The sequence below is a fragment of the Protomyctophum parallelum genome, assembly GCF_964188405.1.
Source record: "Protomyctophum parallelum genome assembly, chromosome: 7".
Taxonomy (NCBI): Eukaryota; Metazoa; Chordata; class Actinopteri; order Myctophiformes; family Myctophidae; genus Protomyctophum; species Protomyctophum parallelum.
This window is the reverse complement of record NC_139705.1, coordinates 37,894,337-37,909,564: the sequence shown is the minus strand read 5'-3', so window position 1 is coordinate 37,909,564 and position 15,228 is coordinate 37,894,337. Positions and strand designations below refer to the sequence as shown.

The 15,228-nt window shown below is 43.1% G+C and overlaps 1 protein-coding gene across 1 annotated transcript in view; it reads right to left on the bottom strand.

Moving 5' to 3' along the window:
* Positions 1 to 1,626: 1,626 nt before the first annotated feature.
* Positions 1,627 to 15,228, bottom strand: part of chchd6a (coiled-coil-helix-coiled-coil-helix domain containing 6a) — an 84,106-nt gene continuing 70,504 nt past the window's right edge. Inside the window, exon 8 of the mRNA XM_083770381.1 lies at positions 1,627 to 3,138. Within this exon, the coding sequence (XP_083626507.1) occupies positions 3,115 to 3,138 (24 nt within the window). The 3' untranslated portion in view covers positions 1,627 to 3,114. The remainder of the gene's footprint in view (positions 3,139 to 15,228) is intronic.

Genomic DNA, 15,228 nt, shown 5'->3' with positions numbered 1-15,228 from the left:
GTTTTGCTATGTTTATGTGACAAAAAATTGCATTTGCAAAAAAAGACACACAAGGTTTCTGCCTGACAATGAGGATGACTGGCTGAGCTATAGCAGCACTCTGCCCACCTCCCCCCCCCCATCCATCCACCTGCTGCCGACTTGTTCGCTTTCATCCCCCGCTCGCATACCGTTGTCGTGGCAACATCTGCGTGACCGACCGCACCCCACCCTCCACCCCCCCCTGTGTCATTTATTTTAGTAAGATTGGATGCAAACTTGGATGCTAACATGTGTGCGTCAGTGTGTGCACGCCGCACTCGTGCACCGTCTACACACTTAAGCATGTGTGGCAGGTGAATTGCCAACGTATCTGTGGTTCACTTCGAACCAATTAGTCAGAGCCTGCAGAGGAATTTAAAAAGGATTGGAATTTAAAAAAGGGATTGGAGAGAATTACCTTCGGTCCGGGGAAAAGCGAGTCAAACTTGTTGAAAGGAAGAAAACAAACTTAAAGCAACGTATCAATGCCGATGCAAATTACATAAATAATTCACAACGCTATCAAAGAGAGGGTAAACGTTTGCTGTCCAACTGATTGACAGTCTCACTGGGTTTCTCAAATTCTGGTGCAGTATAAAGCAATGGTTCTCAGAGAGAGGGGGTCCCCACTCCCCAGGTACATTGGTTAATAATATCAAAATCTGATTAACCACCTATATCTATACAAGCTCATATTTTCAAAAGATCTTAAAAATAACAAATGGAGTATATAACACAAATCTTGTATGGGGGGTCCTTGCACAATATTTCCAGATGGGGGTCCGCAGCTAAACACATCCATTTGGGGGTCCTCATGATTTTTTTATGACTGCCTTTGTTCGTATGCCTGCCTTTGTTAAAAATGTACGGTTTGTGTGTGTGTCTCTCGTACTCAGATCGCATTGCCACATAGACGTGCGGCGCGCAAGCTTCCAATACAGCGCACACACACACACACACACACACGTCAGCATGTCCCTAACCCTAACACTAACCGCAAGCAAAGCCACATTGTTGGACTAATGCGCCGTTGGAATTATACGAGCGGATCTCCACACACACACACACACACACACACACACACACACACACACACACACGTGAATGGTTACTGTGATGCACTAAAAGCCCTTTTGATAAAGGCTCTACTATATAGAGCGTCGCAGTCCCCTACCAGGGCCCAAGAAATGATTCCCCGTTCATTTTCCTCAGACATTTCAAAAAGTATTTATTTAAAGACCTTTTAAGCCTCGTACAAAGCCAACTCCAGTTGTGACAAATCATGACAACAAACACAATTTTTCGGGCCGAACAAATAATTACAAAGAAGAAAAAACGGCAGGTTAAAACACTCTTTTTGTTGTTTTTCTTCTTTGTAATTATTAGTTTGGTCCAAAATATTGTGTTTGTTGTCATGATTTGTCACAACTCGAGTTGGCTTTGTCCGCGGCGTAACCGTCTTTAAATAAATACTTTGTGAAATGTCTATGGGAAAAATGCATTGGAAATTATTTCCTGGGCCTAGCGTCGTCATGAAAGGGGGCGGGACTGCGACGCTCTATTAATGCACCATTTACTATTCATGAAATGAGACACAGCCAGAAGTCTGCATAGTAATGATTTAATTAAATCATACAAATAATACACCTCTGATCAAATGAAACACACACAGGATTACCTGAGTTTAAACCTGCTGTTATATATGAAGATTTGACTAAGTCAAAGCAAAAACAAATCAGTCAACTCAACAATCATCAATTATTCTATATCAGTCTATATCATCTCAATTCAAGGTCGATGTCCTTTCACTGTCGTATTAGATGAGCAAAATGCCTTGTTGAGTATATTGAGAAATGACTTTGGGCCCCATATTTTAGTCAGTGTGAAACCACTTATCCCTGAACTTCTTTGCCTTGTTTACTATTTTGAAAAACATTTTTGGATAGTTCAAATAGCCGATCTACAAGCTCACAGTGAAAAAAGAATGTTGATGTAGGTTGGCTATTTGACCAATTTTAACAGTTTGACAGAAGCTAATTATTTAATCCAGTGTTCCACCTCGCGTAAAACGCTATACCCGATATTTGTTTAATGCGTTTAATTCGCCGTTTTAAAATAATTAAAAAGGAAACAGCGGATTTATCCGGGACCTGATGACGAGGCCGTTACGTTATGATGACGAAACCGGAGATCAAGTCATCATCTGGGCTGCTAGGGCTTCTGGGAAATTGAGCCCAATGCAAGTGAACGGGGAGGTTGTTAGGACTACAACTTGCTCTGCACTGTGGTTTCGTTCCGCATTGTCATGGCCGCTGGTGCTGATGATCATAACAAGCCGACGGATTTTCGTTGTTGAAAGCTGTAAATACTTCAGCGTATGTTCTAAAGGTAATAAAACAATCTCGGCAGCGTAGAATGTGAATTTTGATTAAATAGCGGGAAAGCGTTTTATGGAGTCAAACTGTTAATGTTTTTCAAAATAGTGAAAAAAGCCAAGGCAAAGAAGTTTAGGCATAAGGGGTTTAGCACTGGTGAAAATAGGGCCCTTTGTCTTTACTTTGTAAATGGCTGAAATAAAAGTGCACAGAGCCAAACCCCTGAGTCTAAGGCTTGAATTATAGCTAGCTGTGAGTGGGTGGTGCGCACCAAAAGAAGCAGATCCACAAGCTCACAACACTTTTCTGCACGCCTCCACGACACAATGTGAGCTTGTAGAAACCAAAAACTGTCTAAACTAAGTACTGCACCAATTTTCGGTGCGCGTCACCCACGGGTAACTAAGTATCAATCGGGCATAAACACACGTTTCTCTACCTGCTGCCGCTGGAGCTACAGTATGTGGTAAATAATTCATATATATCATAATTGGACCACGACTGCAGATAAATAGGTATGATATGAAAGCACTAAATAAAAAAAACATAAACGTAAAAAAATAACAAAAAAGATCAAGGCATGCAAACAGCAACTCAACTCTGGCATCTACCGTATGCAAGCATATCAAACCAAAACAGGAAGGTCTGTTTGTAGTGCCGCAGGTCGATAAGGGGAGCGCCTCCTCTTCCTGGCACACCGGTCGTCCCTCTCTGCTCCTCAGCCGTGGTTGACCAGCAGGTTCTGAGGAAAAACACAGACGAGAGGATTAAACGCCCGTCACACACACTGCTCTTTCTGCTACGCCCGCTGACCTTTGTGATGGCATTACAGTAAGTACTAGGAGCATATTTGGGTCTTTGCCTGTGCGTTTGTGTGTGTGTGTGTGTGTGTGTGTGTGTGTGTGTGTGTGTGTGTGTGTGTGTGTGTGTGTGTGTGTGACTGTGTGTGTGAGTGTGTCTGTGTGTGTCTGAAAATGATCAAAGTGCGCGCATGTGTGTTGAGAGCATGTTTTCATAATGCGTGTGCGTGCGTGTGGTAGAAATGATCAAAGTGTGTGCATGTGCGTTGAAAGTAGGAGCGTGTGTTTATAACGCATGATGAGTGTCTGTGTTTGTGTGTGTGTGCGTGCGCGCGCAGTGAAAGGTCACAGGGCTGTAATATCAGTGATTATGAGTTAATTGAGAAGAGGTGGGCTGCGTAACTTTGCGGTCAGCTCCAGCCTCTTCACCGCTGCAGAACACTCAGGCTATACTTCATCAAGACACTTCAGAGGTACATTTAATCACCGCTTGTCAAGAAAGGTAACAATCAGGCAGGGCTTCTTGGCCTTATTTGTGGCGATGAGTCTGTTAATTCATCCCAGATTGAGCCAGAAGCCAGCAGCGGGACAGAATGTTGTGTATGGTCTCGATATAAATGCAGTCTCTATACGGACTACCTCTCCATCACTTGCAATTCTTTGAATGCAAGTCAACTATACATGTGAGAAAGTATGTAGGCTTACTGTACATATTAACACCTTGAGGGGCCGGGCCTATTTAATCCATTAAAAAAAAATTCAAAGCACTAATTTGACGGAGATTATCAATCTCCGTCTCGGGCACATGACCGTGCACTTGAACTTGACGGTGATTTACGTCATGGTCCCCGATGGTGTTAACCACATGGACCTTAGCGACAAACTGTGAGCTGAGATCAGCTAACTTAATTTTATGACCTCAATTACACCCACACAACCTGAACTTTGAACATTCAGTGGAGTTTCTGTGGCCTGGGGTTTTTCTGGGGTGTTCTGCCATTTGAGTTGCAATGGAAACAGGCAAAAAATCCCTCAACATCTGCTGGCAAATTCTTATATCATATATGGGATTTGTGGACTCTTACTTCACAGTCCACACAGGCAAATCAGAGCACTTGTTTAAGCCAGAAAACCCCAGACCACCAAATCTACTGAATGTTAAAAGTTCAGGTTTTTTGGGTGCATTTGAACTCAGAAGATCTAACAATAATTACAAGTTTTTTTATGTCACGGTCCCTTTAATCAGCACAGTAAAATATGTATCTGAAAACTTTATGGGTTAGAAATAAGCCACAAGCTTTGCTGCCCGTCTCTCTGTGACATGTAAACAAACAAACTCAACGCACGTTGCACGTGTCGAGCATGTGCATGTAGAGGAGCTACGTCCCATAGCCTGGAGGGATGAGATGTTCTGATTGGTTCAAAAACACACAGCTTCGTTTCAGAGTGAAACTTATTTCCCTACGTCTTTAAATTAACATGTGGAGATAAACAACCATATCAAATGAGGGCCTGTGGCCCAATGGGTCATTGAACATAAAAAGGTAGGTGATGAAAATATGAATTTGTACTCATGGAAAGTGATTTGATGTTCAGAAGCCTGATTTCTGGGTGAAATGCACTGCCTCAGGGAAAATATGAGGAAAACAACAAGCTACAGTATTATAAGCTTTCATGTCTTGAAACCCCACAATCATTTTCACAAGTTGCCATCTATGGTTACAAATCCGGGTCCCTTTTCTGTCTGTAGGGATGAAAAATGGTGTGTTTCATATCCAGTCACCCTGCACCCTGAGCATACGTCACTTATTCTAAACTCCTCTCATTACCGCCAAACATTTACATTTCTCTCCATCATGCAGTTGTTGCTGCACTTCCCATGAACCTGCCTCCTCCTCCACACCTGGGCTATATACGACAACGTGTTCTGTCTTCAGCAACATTTCTCTCAACATTCCACCAGACTATTGGTACAAGTAAGACGCGCAAACGCGGGAAGCGAACGCAGCTCGTGTGTGTGTGTGTGTGTGTGTGTGTGTGTGCTACAGCTGCGCCCTGTGTGTGTGTGTGTGTGTGCTACAGCTGCGCCCTCTGGTGGCGGGCGGGTGGTGTAACAGCGGGACAGACACACACACACACACATACACAGACATTCAGCCCTTGCTGTCATAGTAAGTGGCTCACTGCGTTCGCAACTATTCAAGTCAGCGTGTTGTCAGCACTATTGACTATGACTGTGCTTAGGAAAGCCTCCAAAATCGTTATACAATACGTATTTCATTTCTCTACCACTCTTGACAACGACCCACGTGAGCACGTTCTTAAAATAATAAAATTATATTGCGGTTATATAAAACACACTATATAAATATGACGTTTCTTTACTCAATCTGAGTGTGTCAATAATCTACAGTGGTTGGAGCAGGTCTCGTCTCACTACTCAGACATTTACACCCTGGTGTCAGATGGTACACCTACTGGTGGTCCAGCAGTACTGCCTTAAGCACATCATGAGTGGTTAATGTTACAGAATTGACACTTTCAATGTAACAACGTATTGCCTGAACTATTACTGCTTGCAGCCAGGATGTGTAGACCATCTGAAGTCCTTCTGGAGACTTAAGACTGTTTGATGTTCACTTTGCATGGACTCCATGGTTTATTTATTCACTTCTGTCACTCTCTTCCTCTCTCCCGCCTACGGCAGGATGTAACAGGCATAACAGAGAGAGAGAGAGAGAGAGAGAGAGAGAGAGAGAGAGAGACACCAAACAATAAAGACATCAATCTCTTCAGTTCATTTCATGTGCACTTCTACCAGTGAAGCTCTCTTACTAATTTGAATACACATGAGACAGAAGAAGACAGATAGTAAACTACATGCAAAGAGAAGCTTTTAGTTGTACACCGTAATCAATTTCTCCAGAGGAACGCTTTTATACAAACGCCTGTGTGTGTGTGTGTGTGTGTGTGTGTGTGTGTGTGTGTGTGTGTGTGTGTGTGTGTGTGTGTGTGTGTCTCTCTCCCTCGCTAAAGTCCACATCAAAAATCTCTTTCATCGTTTTGGCTCCAGCCAGGCCGAAGGGCCATTTCACACAACTAAGCCAGCACCACATTCAATACTGTAGTGTGACTCAGTAGCACGCTCAAAGATGCTGCACTTGCCCATGCAAGATTTAAAGGAAGCATACCCAGGTCATTTGACACCGTTACTTTGATAGGATTTCATTTCACATTTCATTTCTTCTCTCCCCTCCATTTCTGCCTTATTCAAATGTATCGGCCTTGTTATTGAAATCTGATGCCTCTTAATCCATTTTGGGCGGGAACCCCTTTTGGTGTTAGCATTATGCTATGCTTTAGCTATTGAAAAATAGCAGATCTAGAAGCTTGTAGGTCTGCTATTTTTGAAAAATCGAAGAACCACTGACATAGAAACATAGCTTTTTCAGAAAACTGTCGGGACATTTTTAGAATGTGATCTCAGGTCAGAATGGGTTAAACAACTCTAAATCACATGAAACACATCACACTTCATCAAAATGTTTGTGTTGGCCCAGGCCGTAGGGCGTAGCGTAACGGTCTGGGCACCGGACTGGTGATCCAGTCGCGGTGTGCCGCGGGTTCGACTCCCGGACCCGACACGGCCTTTACCGCATGTCATCCCCCCATCTCTCTCCCGTTTCCTGTCAGCCTACTATCTGTCCCTTAAAAAATCAATAAAAGGCGTAAGCCGCAAAAAAAAAAAAAAAAAAAAAAAAAAAGTTTGTGTTCTCGCAAACAAATGTTGGGGGGAGAACGATTAATAAACAATCCTAAATGGATAAAAAGTGAGTGCTGGTATTCCTTCCTAGATAGACTGAGTGCTTGCTTCTCCTCTTCGCACTTAGATTTTGTAATTTACAACACACTGTATACGTGTACATGCATGCATGTGTGTACAATACATTTCTGAATATAAAGTGTCGTTTGGTTGCCTGTGTGTGTGTGGGATGTGTATGTACTGTATGTAGTTGTCGACGTGCACAGCTGTGAGTGTGGGTGTCTGCGTGGCATGCTCCTGTGATACGCAGACGGGCAACAGGCCGCCGGTGGTCATTGTTCATCAGGCTGGTGGTAAAAGCTGTCTCGGAGCCCGCTGGACCGGGCCTCGAGGCTGCGCTGCCACTTGCCAGATGATAGCAGCTGAACCTGGCCTTGAGGCTATAAGGTACCGCTTGCCAGACGGTATAGCAGCTAAAACAGTGTCTGGGTTGTTTGATAATAAATACCACTAGCTTTACACGGCCACCAATGTTCTGGGTTGTCCGCACCACCCTCCACAGCGCCTTGCGGTTGAGGGGCGGTACAGTTCCCGTGCCAGGCGGCGATGCATCCAGTCAGGAGGCTCTTTGTAGGAGGCCCACAGCATCTTGGACCATGCTGTGCCAAATGTCTTTTCAGCCCTCTGTGATTCTCATAGCCACGGGTTATTTATTTTAATCTCTGCTGGACCTCTCTGCGGTCTCGTACGGTGCCGAGGCACACTGGTGGGCCAGGAGTCTACAGGAGGTCTGCCTTGGACCTGGCACAGTGCAGCTCTTCTCATTATATTACCAACAGTTTATGTGGCATTAGTGACATGATGAAAGACATGATGAAATTATGCAAGAATGGACTCTATGCGCACACACGCCATTTTGGAAAGAACTTGGGCCCCTTCCCTACTTCCTTCACAGGTGTTACCGCTGCTACTAATGAAGGCTCTGTTCCATTCTGGTCAAACAGAGTCAGGGTGCTGCTGTTGTGCGTGTTGGCTCACTGGGAACACTCTGCTACCCCTGAGGTTCCAAATTGCTCCGTACAGGTGTGTAACTTCAATGGAACTATTTCCATTTGTACAGTCTCAGTTATAGGGGTCCTTGGAATTAAGTTTGAGAACCACTGCACACTAAATGGAAAAGAGCCTTAATTAGTATCTTCGGTAAGAGACGCGAGAGTAGGAAGAGTTATTCTGTGTGCATAGAGCCCATTGTTGATGTTAGTTGTTGATTCATCAATGAACATTTTTGTCCAATCTGCCTGGTTGTCCTGTCCTAAGATATATATATATATATATATATATATATATATATATATATATATATTTTTTATATTTACAGTGTAAATTGTTCCACCTACTGTACATTACATTGTTCATTTACAGTGAATATATATTAGATTACCACGTGATAAAGAGTGAATACACACACACACGCACGCGCATGTGTGTTCTCTATGATGCATATTTATTTTTCTGGTGAGGGTTATTAATATTTTCAGCCTGTAGGCAAGACAAGATTCAATATGTAATCAAATGGAGGAGTGGAACATCGAGATGCATAGCGTTATTTTTGCTAGGCGTGTGTGTGTGGGTTTGTCTGCACACATGCCGTTTTATTCAGAGGTGGAAGAAGGACTCAGATTTTTTGCTTAAAACTTTAAAAGTTGCTCTGTAAAAGTATTGCTACATAAAAGTAGCAATGTAGAAATACTCTGTTACAAGTACATGTCGTGTACATCAGTGGTACAAAGTACAAATCTTCACTCGTTTAAAGATGCAATCCATATCAGGATTCAAACCCTGCAGGTGCCCTGCATGCGCAAACAGATGTACTATGTTCTGTTCTGGGGGAAAACATTTGGTTAAAATAGCAGATCTACAAGATCTACTTGTAGATCAGATATATACACTAACAACATTTAGGAAAACAGTAGGCAGCCTAGTATAGAGCCGTGGTTCATTATTAACTAAGTTAAATATCTTGGGACCTGGTCTCATCACATCCATGTTTAATCAACAAAAAATGTGGCAGGTGAGGAAATCTATAAGACCACCAAGATATGGCCTCCATGAACGTCCATCCAAGTCTAGATCAATCAATCTCTCCAAGAGAGAGCTGCCCTATAGTCTAACGAGACGGCTTCACATGTCCCCAAGACAGCCGCTCAGAACGTGTGAACAGAAATAGCCAACCATGTGAAATTGATCCTAAGAATACTGCATGGAATACAACCAACCGGAGATCAATAAGGTCCTTGAAACCCTAGAAATTATATGTTTTTCCAGGGGAGAACATTCTAATAAGTGTAACAAGGCGACTCCAGTAGTGAGACCTTGGCTTTGACACCACAAGGGAACCTTTGACTCTTAGCAAACGATGAAAATCAATCAACACCTTGAAGCGAAGGTGCAAAGGTGCAAAGGTTTTTGACCACTAGCAGCAGATTTCGAAACAATCCTCCAGGACCACCCGACCCCACCTCCCCACAACAATATATATGTAGCATATAAACTGTCATAAGCATTATATATGTTTAATTAGTATCGATATCAAAGCTTGATTTATACATACAGTGGTGTTGTGCAACAAACATAGCTAATCTATAACCTCACAGCGTGCTGCTATGAGCTTTTGTGGAACCTCGGATTGTGACTTTGGTCTCTTATCCGAAGACTAATGAGCGTGCATGAAGAGAGCCGATGTGGCCTTCGAGTGAGATACTTCCTGTGGGAGATGCAAGCGTGTGTCATAAAACATTAAGACAAATAAAGTCATCAATAAATGATTAATACAGATTTTATAAAAAATACAAGGGAAAAGAAAAAGGGTATAAAGGCAGCAGCAAACAGAAAGGTATTTAACTTTGATTTAGGAGAATTTAGAGCTGTAGCTTTTTTTAAGTGGTTAATCCAAGGAGACTAGGAGGACTAGACAAGGAGAGCTCAATACACTGGTTTAAGCCCTGCTGTGATTTATGCCAGTGAGTATTTACCAAAGCTTCTGTGCCACGGTGTGCTTTGGGTTTAGTGGAGGCATTTCCTGAACACTGAACACCTGCACCCGTGAGTTCATTTGAAAGCACTGCTGCTGTTTGGGTTGGGTATCTGGCTCTCATGCGGGAGACTCAATACTGCAGGTCAGAGATGATCAAGTTACAGCTGCTTTGGACTTTATACTTTTAATTAAAGTGATAGTTCTGTCTAGTTTCGTTTGTGCTGCAGACAATGGAAATGGATGCTGAAATCCATACAAACAAGTTGACAATAAAACATAAAAATCACACCCATGTGAAGGGAGGGGCACCAATATATTAAAACCCAACTCATGTTGATTAGGTGATGTAATGGTGATATAAAACAAACAGTGCCAACACAAACATTAAATTCGCTTTAGTGTTTAGCATTTAATATTTATGTTAGGGACAAGATGACGTACATTTTCCCTTCATTTTCAATGGTGTTTTTAAAAACGCCATGAACCCATTTTGGTGTTAGCATTATGTTATGCTTTAGCTATTGAAAAATAGCAGATCTATGAGCTTGTAGGTCTGCTATTTTTGAAAAATCGAAGAACGACTGACATAGAAACATAGCTTTTTCAGAAAACCGTCAGGATGTAGAAGACATTTATTGAATCTGATCTCAGGTCAGAATGGGTTAAACCCCAGGGGGGTCCAGGGGGAAAATCCGCAAATCCATCGGAGTTGGAACCGGAGACCAATTGGGTCTCCATTTACCCGCTGAGCGCTGTTCAGAGATGGACAGCCGGTGGGGGCAATGGGGCTCAAGAGGTTTTAAGCCCTGTGTACTTGTATCATACGATGAATAGCAAAACTCGACAGGCTCAGCATTGTGAAATCTTTGAGAAAATATACAAAAATAAATACATGCATTTGTATTAAATTGGGATATCAGGTTGAAAGTGTCTATAACTGAAGTCTTCCAGCAATACATGTTGCAGCTCTAATAAACCTACATGTGGCAGATACAGAAAAGAGTATTGGTGAACAAAGGTGCTCGGTCCGAACATTGTAGCTCAGGGATAAATCTTGTCCACATTGTGTTGCATTTGGACGGTTCATGGCTGCACTCTGAGTTTTTATTTTTTCCGTTTGCAAAAACATTGTCTAGGAAACAAGCTCTAAGGTGAAAAATGTCCTAGAGCTTGTATATTACACAAGAAATGCAGCATTTCTCCCAGTGACAATATTTCCACACATGCTGGAAATAATGTCAGCCTTTCGGCACCATCCAAAAGCAGTTCACCTTGATAATATGACTGTTACTCTTCTATCTGCAAAGCAAGGCAAGTTTATTTGTATACCACTATCATCAACAAGGCAATTCAATGTGCTACAAAAAAACACATTAAACTAATTGTGGTTGTGGTCCAAAAGCTATTGCTTTAACCCATTTTAGGCGGGAACCTCTTTTGGTGTTCGCATTACGTTATGCTTTAGCTATTGAAAAATAGCAGATCTACAAGCTCATAGCGCGCTACGAGCTTGTAGGTCTGCTATTTTTGAAAAATCGAAGAACGACTTCAGAAAATTGTCATTTTCAAACAGACATTTTTAGAATCTGATCTCAGGTCAGAATGGGTTAAGACCACACCAAGTCATGGGTTTGATCCCGGGTACCGCCCACTCAGCGAATGAGTAGCATGGCTTGGGTGCTGTAAGTAGTGGGAGCTGATGACTGTGGGTGTTGCGGTCCACCTCAGCAATCCATCTCGCAGGGGCATAGAGTTATAAAGGATAGAGGGCACATGGGGAGAGACAGCTATTCATTTCAATGGAAGTTGCTCAGTGGCGCTTTTTAAGCACCCAGAAGAACGCTCCACTTCAGTCCAAATCAATGTGCCACGCTGCGACACGTTGTGAGCTTGTGGATCGGCTATTTTCAGCATGCAACTGTGAAATCAGGCATCAAAGGCCTGCCAAAATACATTTTAGTTGACTAAATTAACTGTAGATTTAGTTGAGAAAATCTGAAACTAAATAAAAATGTGCTGTCAAAATTCTCTTCCGTTTGCCTGCCATGACATTTTCAGTAACTTACTATCGTGGGCACAAGCACACCCTACTACAGCCTACACACCAGAAACAGTGCTGTCCATGGTCCTGAATCTCACACCCTGACCCTACACACCAGAAACAGCACTGTCCATGGTCCTGAATCTCACACCCTGACCCTACACACCAGAAACAGCACTGTCCATGGTTCTGAATCTCACACCCTGATCCTACTACAGCCTACACCAGTGGTCCCCAAACTTTTTTGGCTGTGCACCCTCTGGTACCCCCTGACTTAGCTGATGCACCCACTAAAGCTAAATGTCTCGTTGTATTTGGCTATGATTGTGGCAAATAATCACAGAATGTCACTGCACTGAGAGACATGCAGCTGCTGTATACTCCAGCAGCTGCTCTATACATCTCCTTATAACAGTGTTTACCGGGTTTTGACGTTTATGTAAAATAACACCATAAAACCGCCATTACCCTTTTCTTTAAAAAAAATGTGTGGCTTTCGCCTTTATTTTTTATGGAGGGACAGACAGTAGGCTGACAGGAAATGGGGAGAGAGATGGGGGGATGACATGCAGTAAAGGCCGTCGGGATCGGGAGTCGAACCCGCGGCACACTGCCAGACTGGGTTACCAGCCAAGGTGCCTGGACCACTGAGCCACGGCTCATTACCCTTTTCATGTCACGCACCCCCTAGAGGGTGTTCGCACACCACAAGGGACGCACGCACCACAGTCTGGGAACCCCTGGCCTACACACCAGAAACAGCACTGTCCATGGTCCTGAATCTCACACCCTGACCCTACTACAGCCTACACACCAGAAACAGCACTGTCCATGGTTCTGAATATCACACCATGACCCTACTACAGCCTACACACCAGAAACAGCGCTGTCCATAGTCCTGAATCTCACACCCTGACCCTACTACAGCCTACACACCAGAAACAGCACTGTCCATGGTCCTGAATATCACACCCTGACCCTACTACAGCCTACACACCAGAAACAGCACTGTCCATGGTTCTGAATCTCACACCCTGACCCTACTACAGCCTACACACCAGAAACAGCACTGTCCATGGTCCTGAATCTCACACCCTGACCCTACTACAGCCTACACACCAGAAACAGCGCTGTCCATGGTTCTGAATCTCATACAGTCCACATCTGTCACCAGGTGGCAGCAGCCACTATATAATCCAGACACATACATACTGTCATCTATGTGCACAATTCTGCCCTACAAAGCCAAAGTGCAGTAACTACGAACACAAATGTAACAGAAAAATTGATTTAAAAGTGTTTCAACTGGTCAGCCAAATGAGATATCGGCATATAAGTGATATACTGTATACACTAAGACCCCTTTTCCACCGGTTGGTTCCCAATGGGAACCGGTTCAGTTCTTTTTGGTTCTTAGTCCATGAGCCAGAGCTCCAAAACTGGAAAGTTAATTATGAATTGAGTGTGCAAAACCATACCTATATTAGATTGTTATCACCATGAAACTTCCCCAGTGGATTACTTACACGAAGACAATGATTTATTGTATTACAAATTTTACATTTTTTGAGCTCCTCCTATAAACAGCTATAGTGTAGATTCTGTCTTAAAACAAACGGGTGTGATTTTTTTATATGCAAATGAGGCATTAAATATGAAAATATGCAAATAGAAAATATGAAAAGGCTACTACTGTGGAAGGTAGGTCATATATAAATTTACTTATACAGATCCTATAAACAATTTAATATATGTATAGCTTTTCCCACTCAATTCATAATTAACGTTCTAATTTTTTAGCTCTGGCTCATGGACTAAGAACCAACAAGAACTGAACCGGTTCCCATTGGGAACGGACCGGTGGAAAAGGGGTTGTCTGTTCTTGGGGTAATTGTTTATCCTCCAAACTCATGAAGGCTAATTTGAACTTCGGGAAATAAGTCGGTGTGTCCAAAAACGTAGTTTTGTAGCTCTGTAGGGCAGTGAATTGTCAATAGTACATTTAAGGAACGCTAAGCCTTCTCTAGCTTATTATCTGACGGCTGACGCAATGCCGCCCCTGCTCATTTTGGTTTTGAATTGATTCTTTTGAGCCCTTGCAGAGTAGATTTAAAAAGGCCTCACTTGGCTTGCGCGACGGGGACTGGCCCTGGGCATTTTGTTCTCCCAGTGTCCAGACATCGACCAGGTGTGGGCTCCCGTTTTAGCTCCGGAGCCAGGCTGGCAGTGAGAGACTCACCGCTAGTCAAGTCTTAAATGTCCAGTACCACAGGCCATGTGGAACCATGCAATGAAATGAATGAACTGCGGGCTAGGACTGGATTGACCCGAGGATGGCTTGTGGAGATAATATGTGTGTGTTGTAGCATGCGCTCGCGTGTGTGTGTTAAACAGCATGCGGTTTGCTCCAACTGTGAGGTCCATCCATATTAAAAGCACAGAGAGAATCACAGAGCAGTGGGATCAATAAGTCCTCCTATGGCCTCCTCACTCCTTCACTCACATCTACATCACTCTGTCTTCTCTCTCCTGCACATCACCAGTGCTCTCTCGCTAAGACAAGATAGTGGGAGGGATACTAACCAGTTTCAACCTGGCGTCAAAAGGCAACATTTTTCAAAGGTTTTTTTAGAGAATTTCTAAATGTAAAAAAAAAAAAAGATGAAAAGGTGCAGAGAATAATGGTCAGACTGGATTGAGCTGACGGAAGGCATCAGTAACTCAAATAACCACTCGCTACAGCCGAGGAATTCAGAGGAGCCTCTCGGAAAGCAAAACAAGTCGAACCTGGAGGCAGATGGGCTGCTGCAGCAGAACAGGAAACTCCCACAGGCTCAGCAAAATTGGATAGAATATTGGATAAACTTTACCCGGTCTGATGATTCTCGATTTCTGCTGCGACATTCGGATGGTAGGATCGGAATGTGGCGTCTACAACATGAAGGCATATGCAGCTATGTTTCTATGTCAGTGGTTCTTCGATTTTTTTATATCTAAAGCATAACATAATGCCAACACCAAAAGGGATTCCCGCCAAAAATGGGTTAAATCACATTTCTTCCCCATTCTGATCGGTTTGAACTGCAGCAGATCGTCTTTACCATACACTATGATTTTTGTATTTTTTCCAGTTTTATGTGTTTATGAGGTGACAGCAATAACACTAAAGGGTCTAATAAAGTACTATGTGCAAT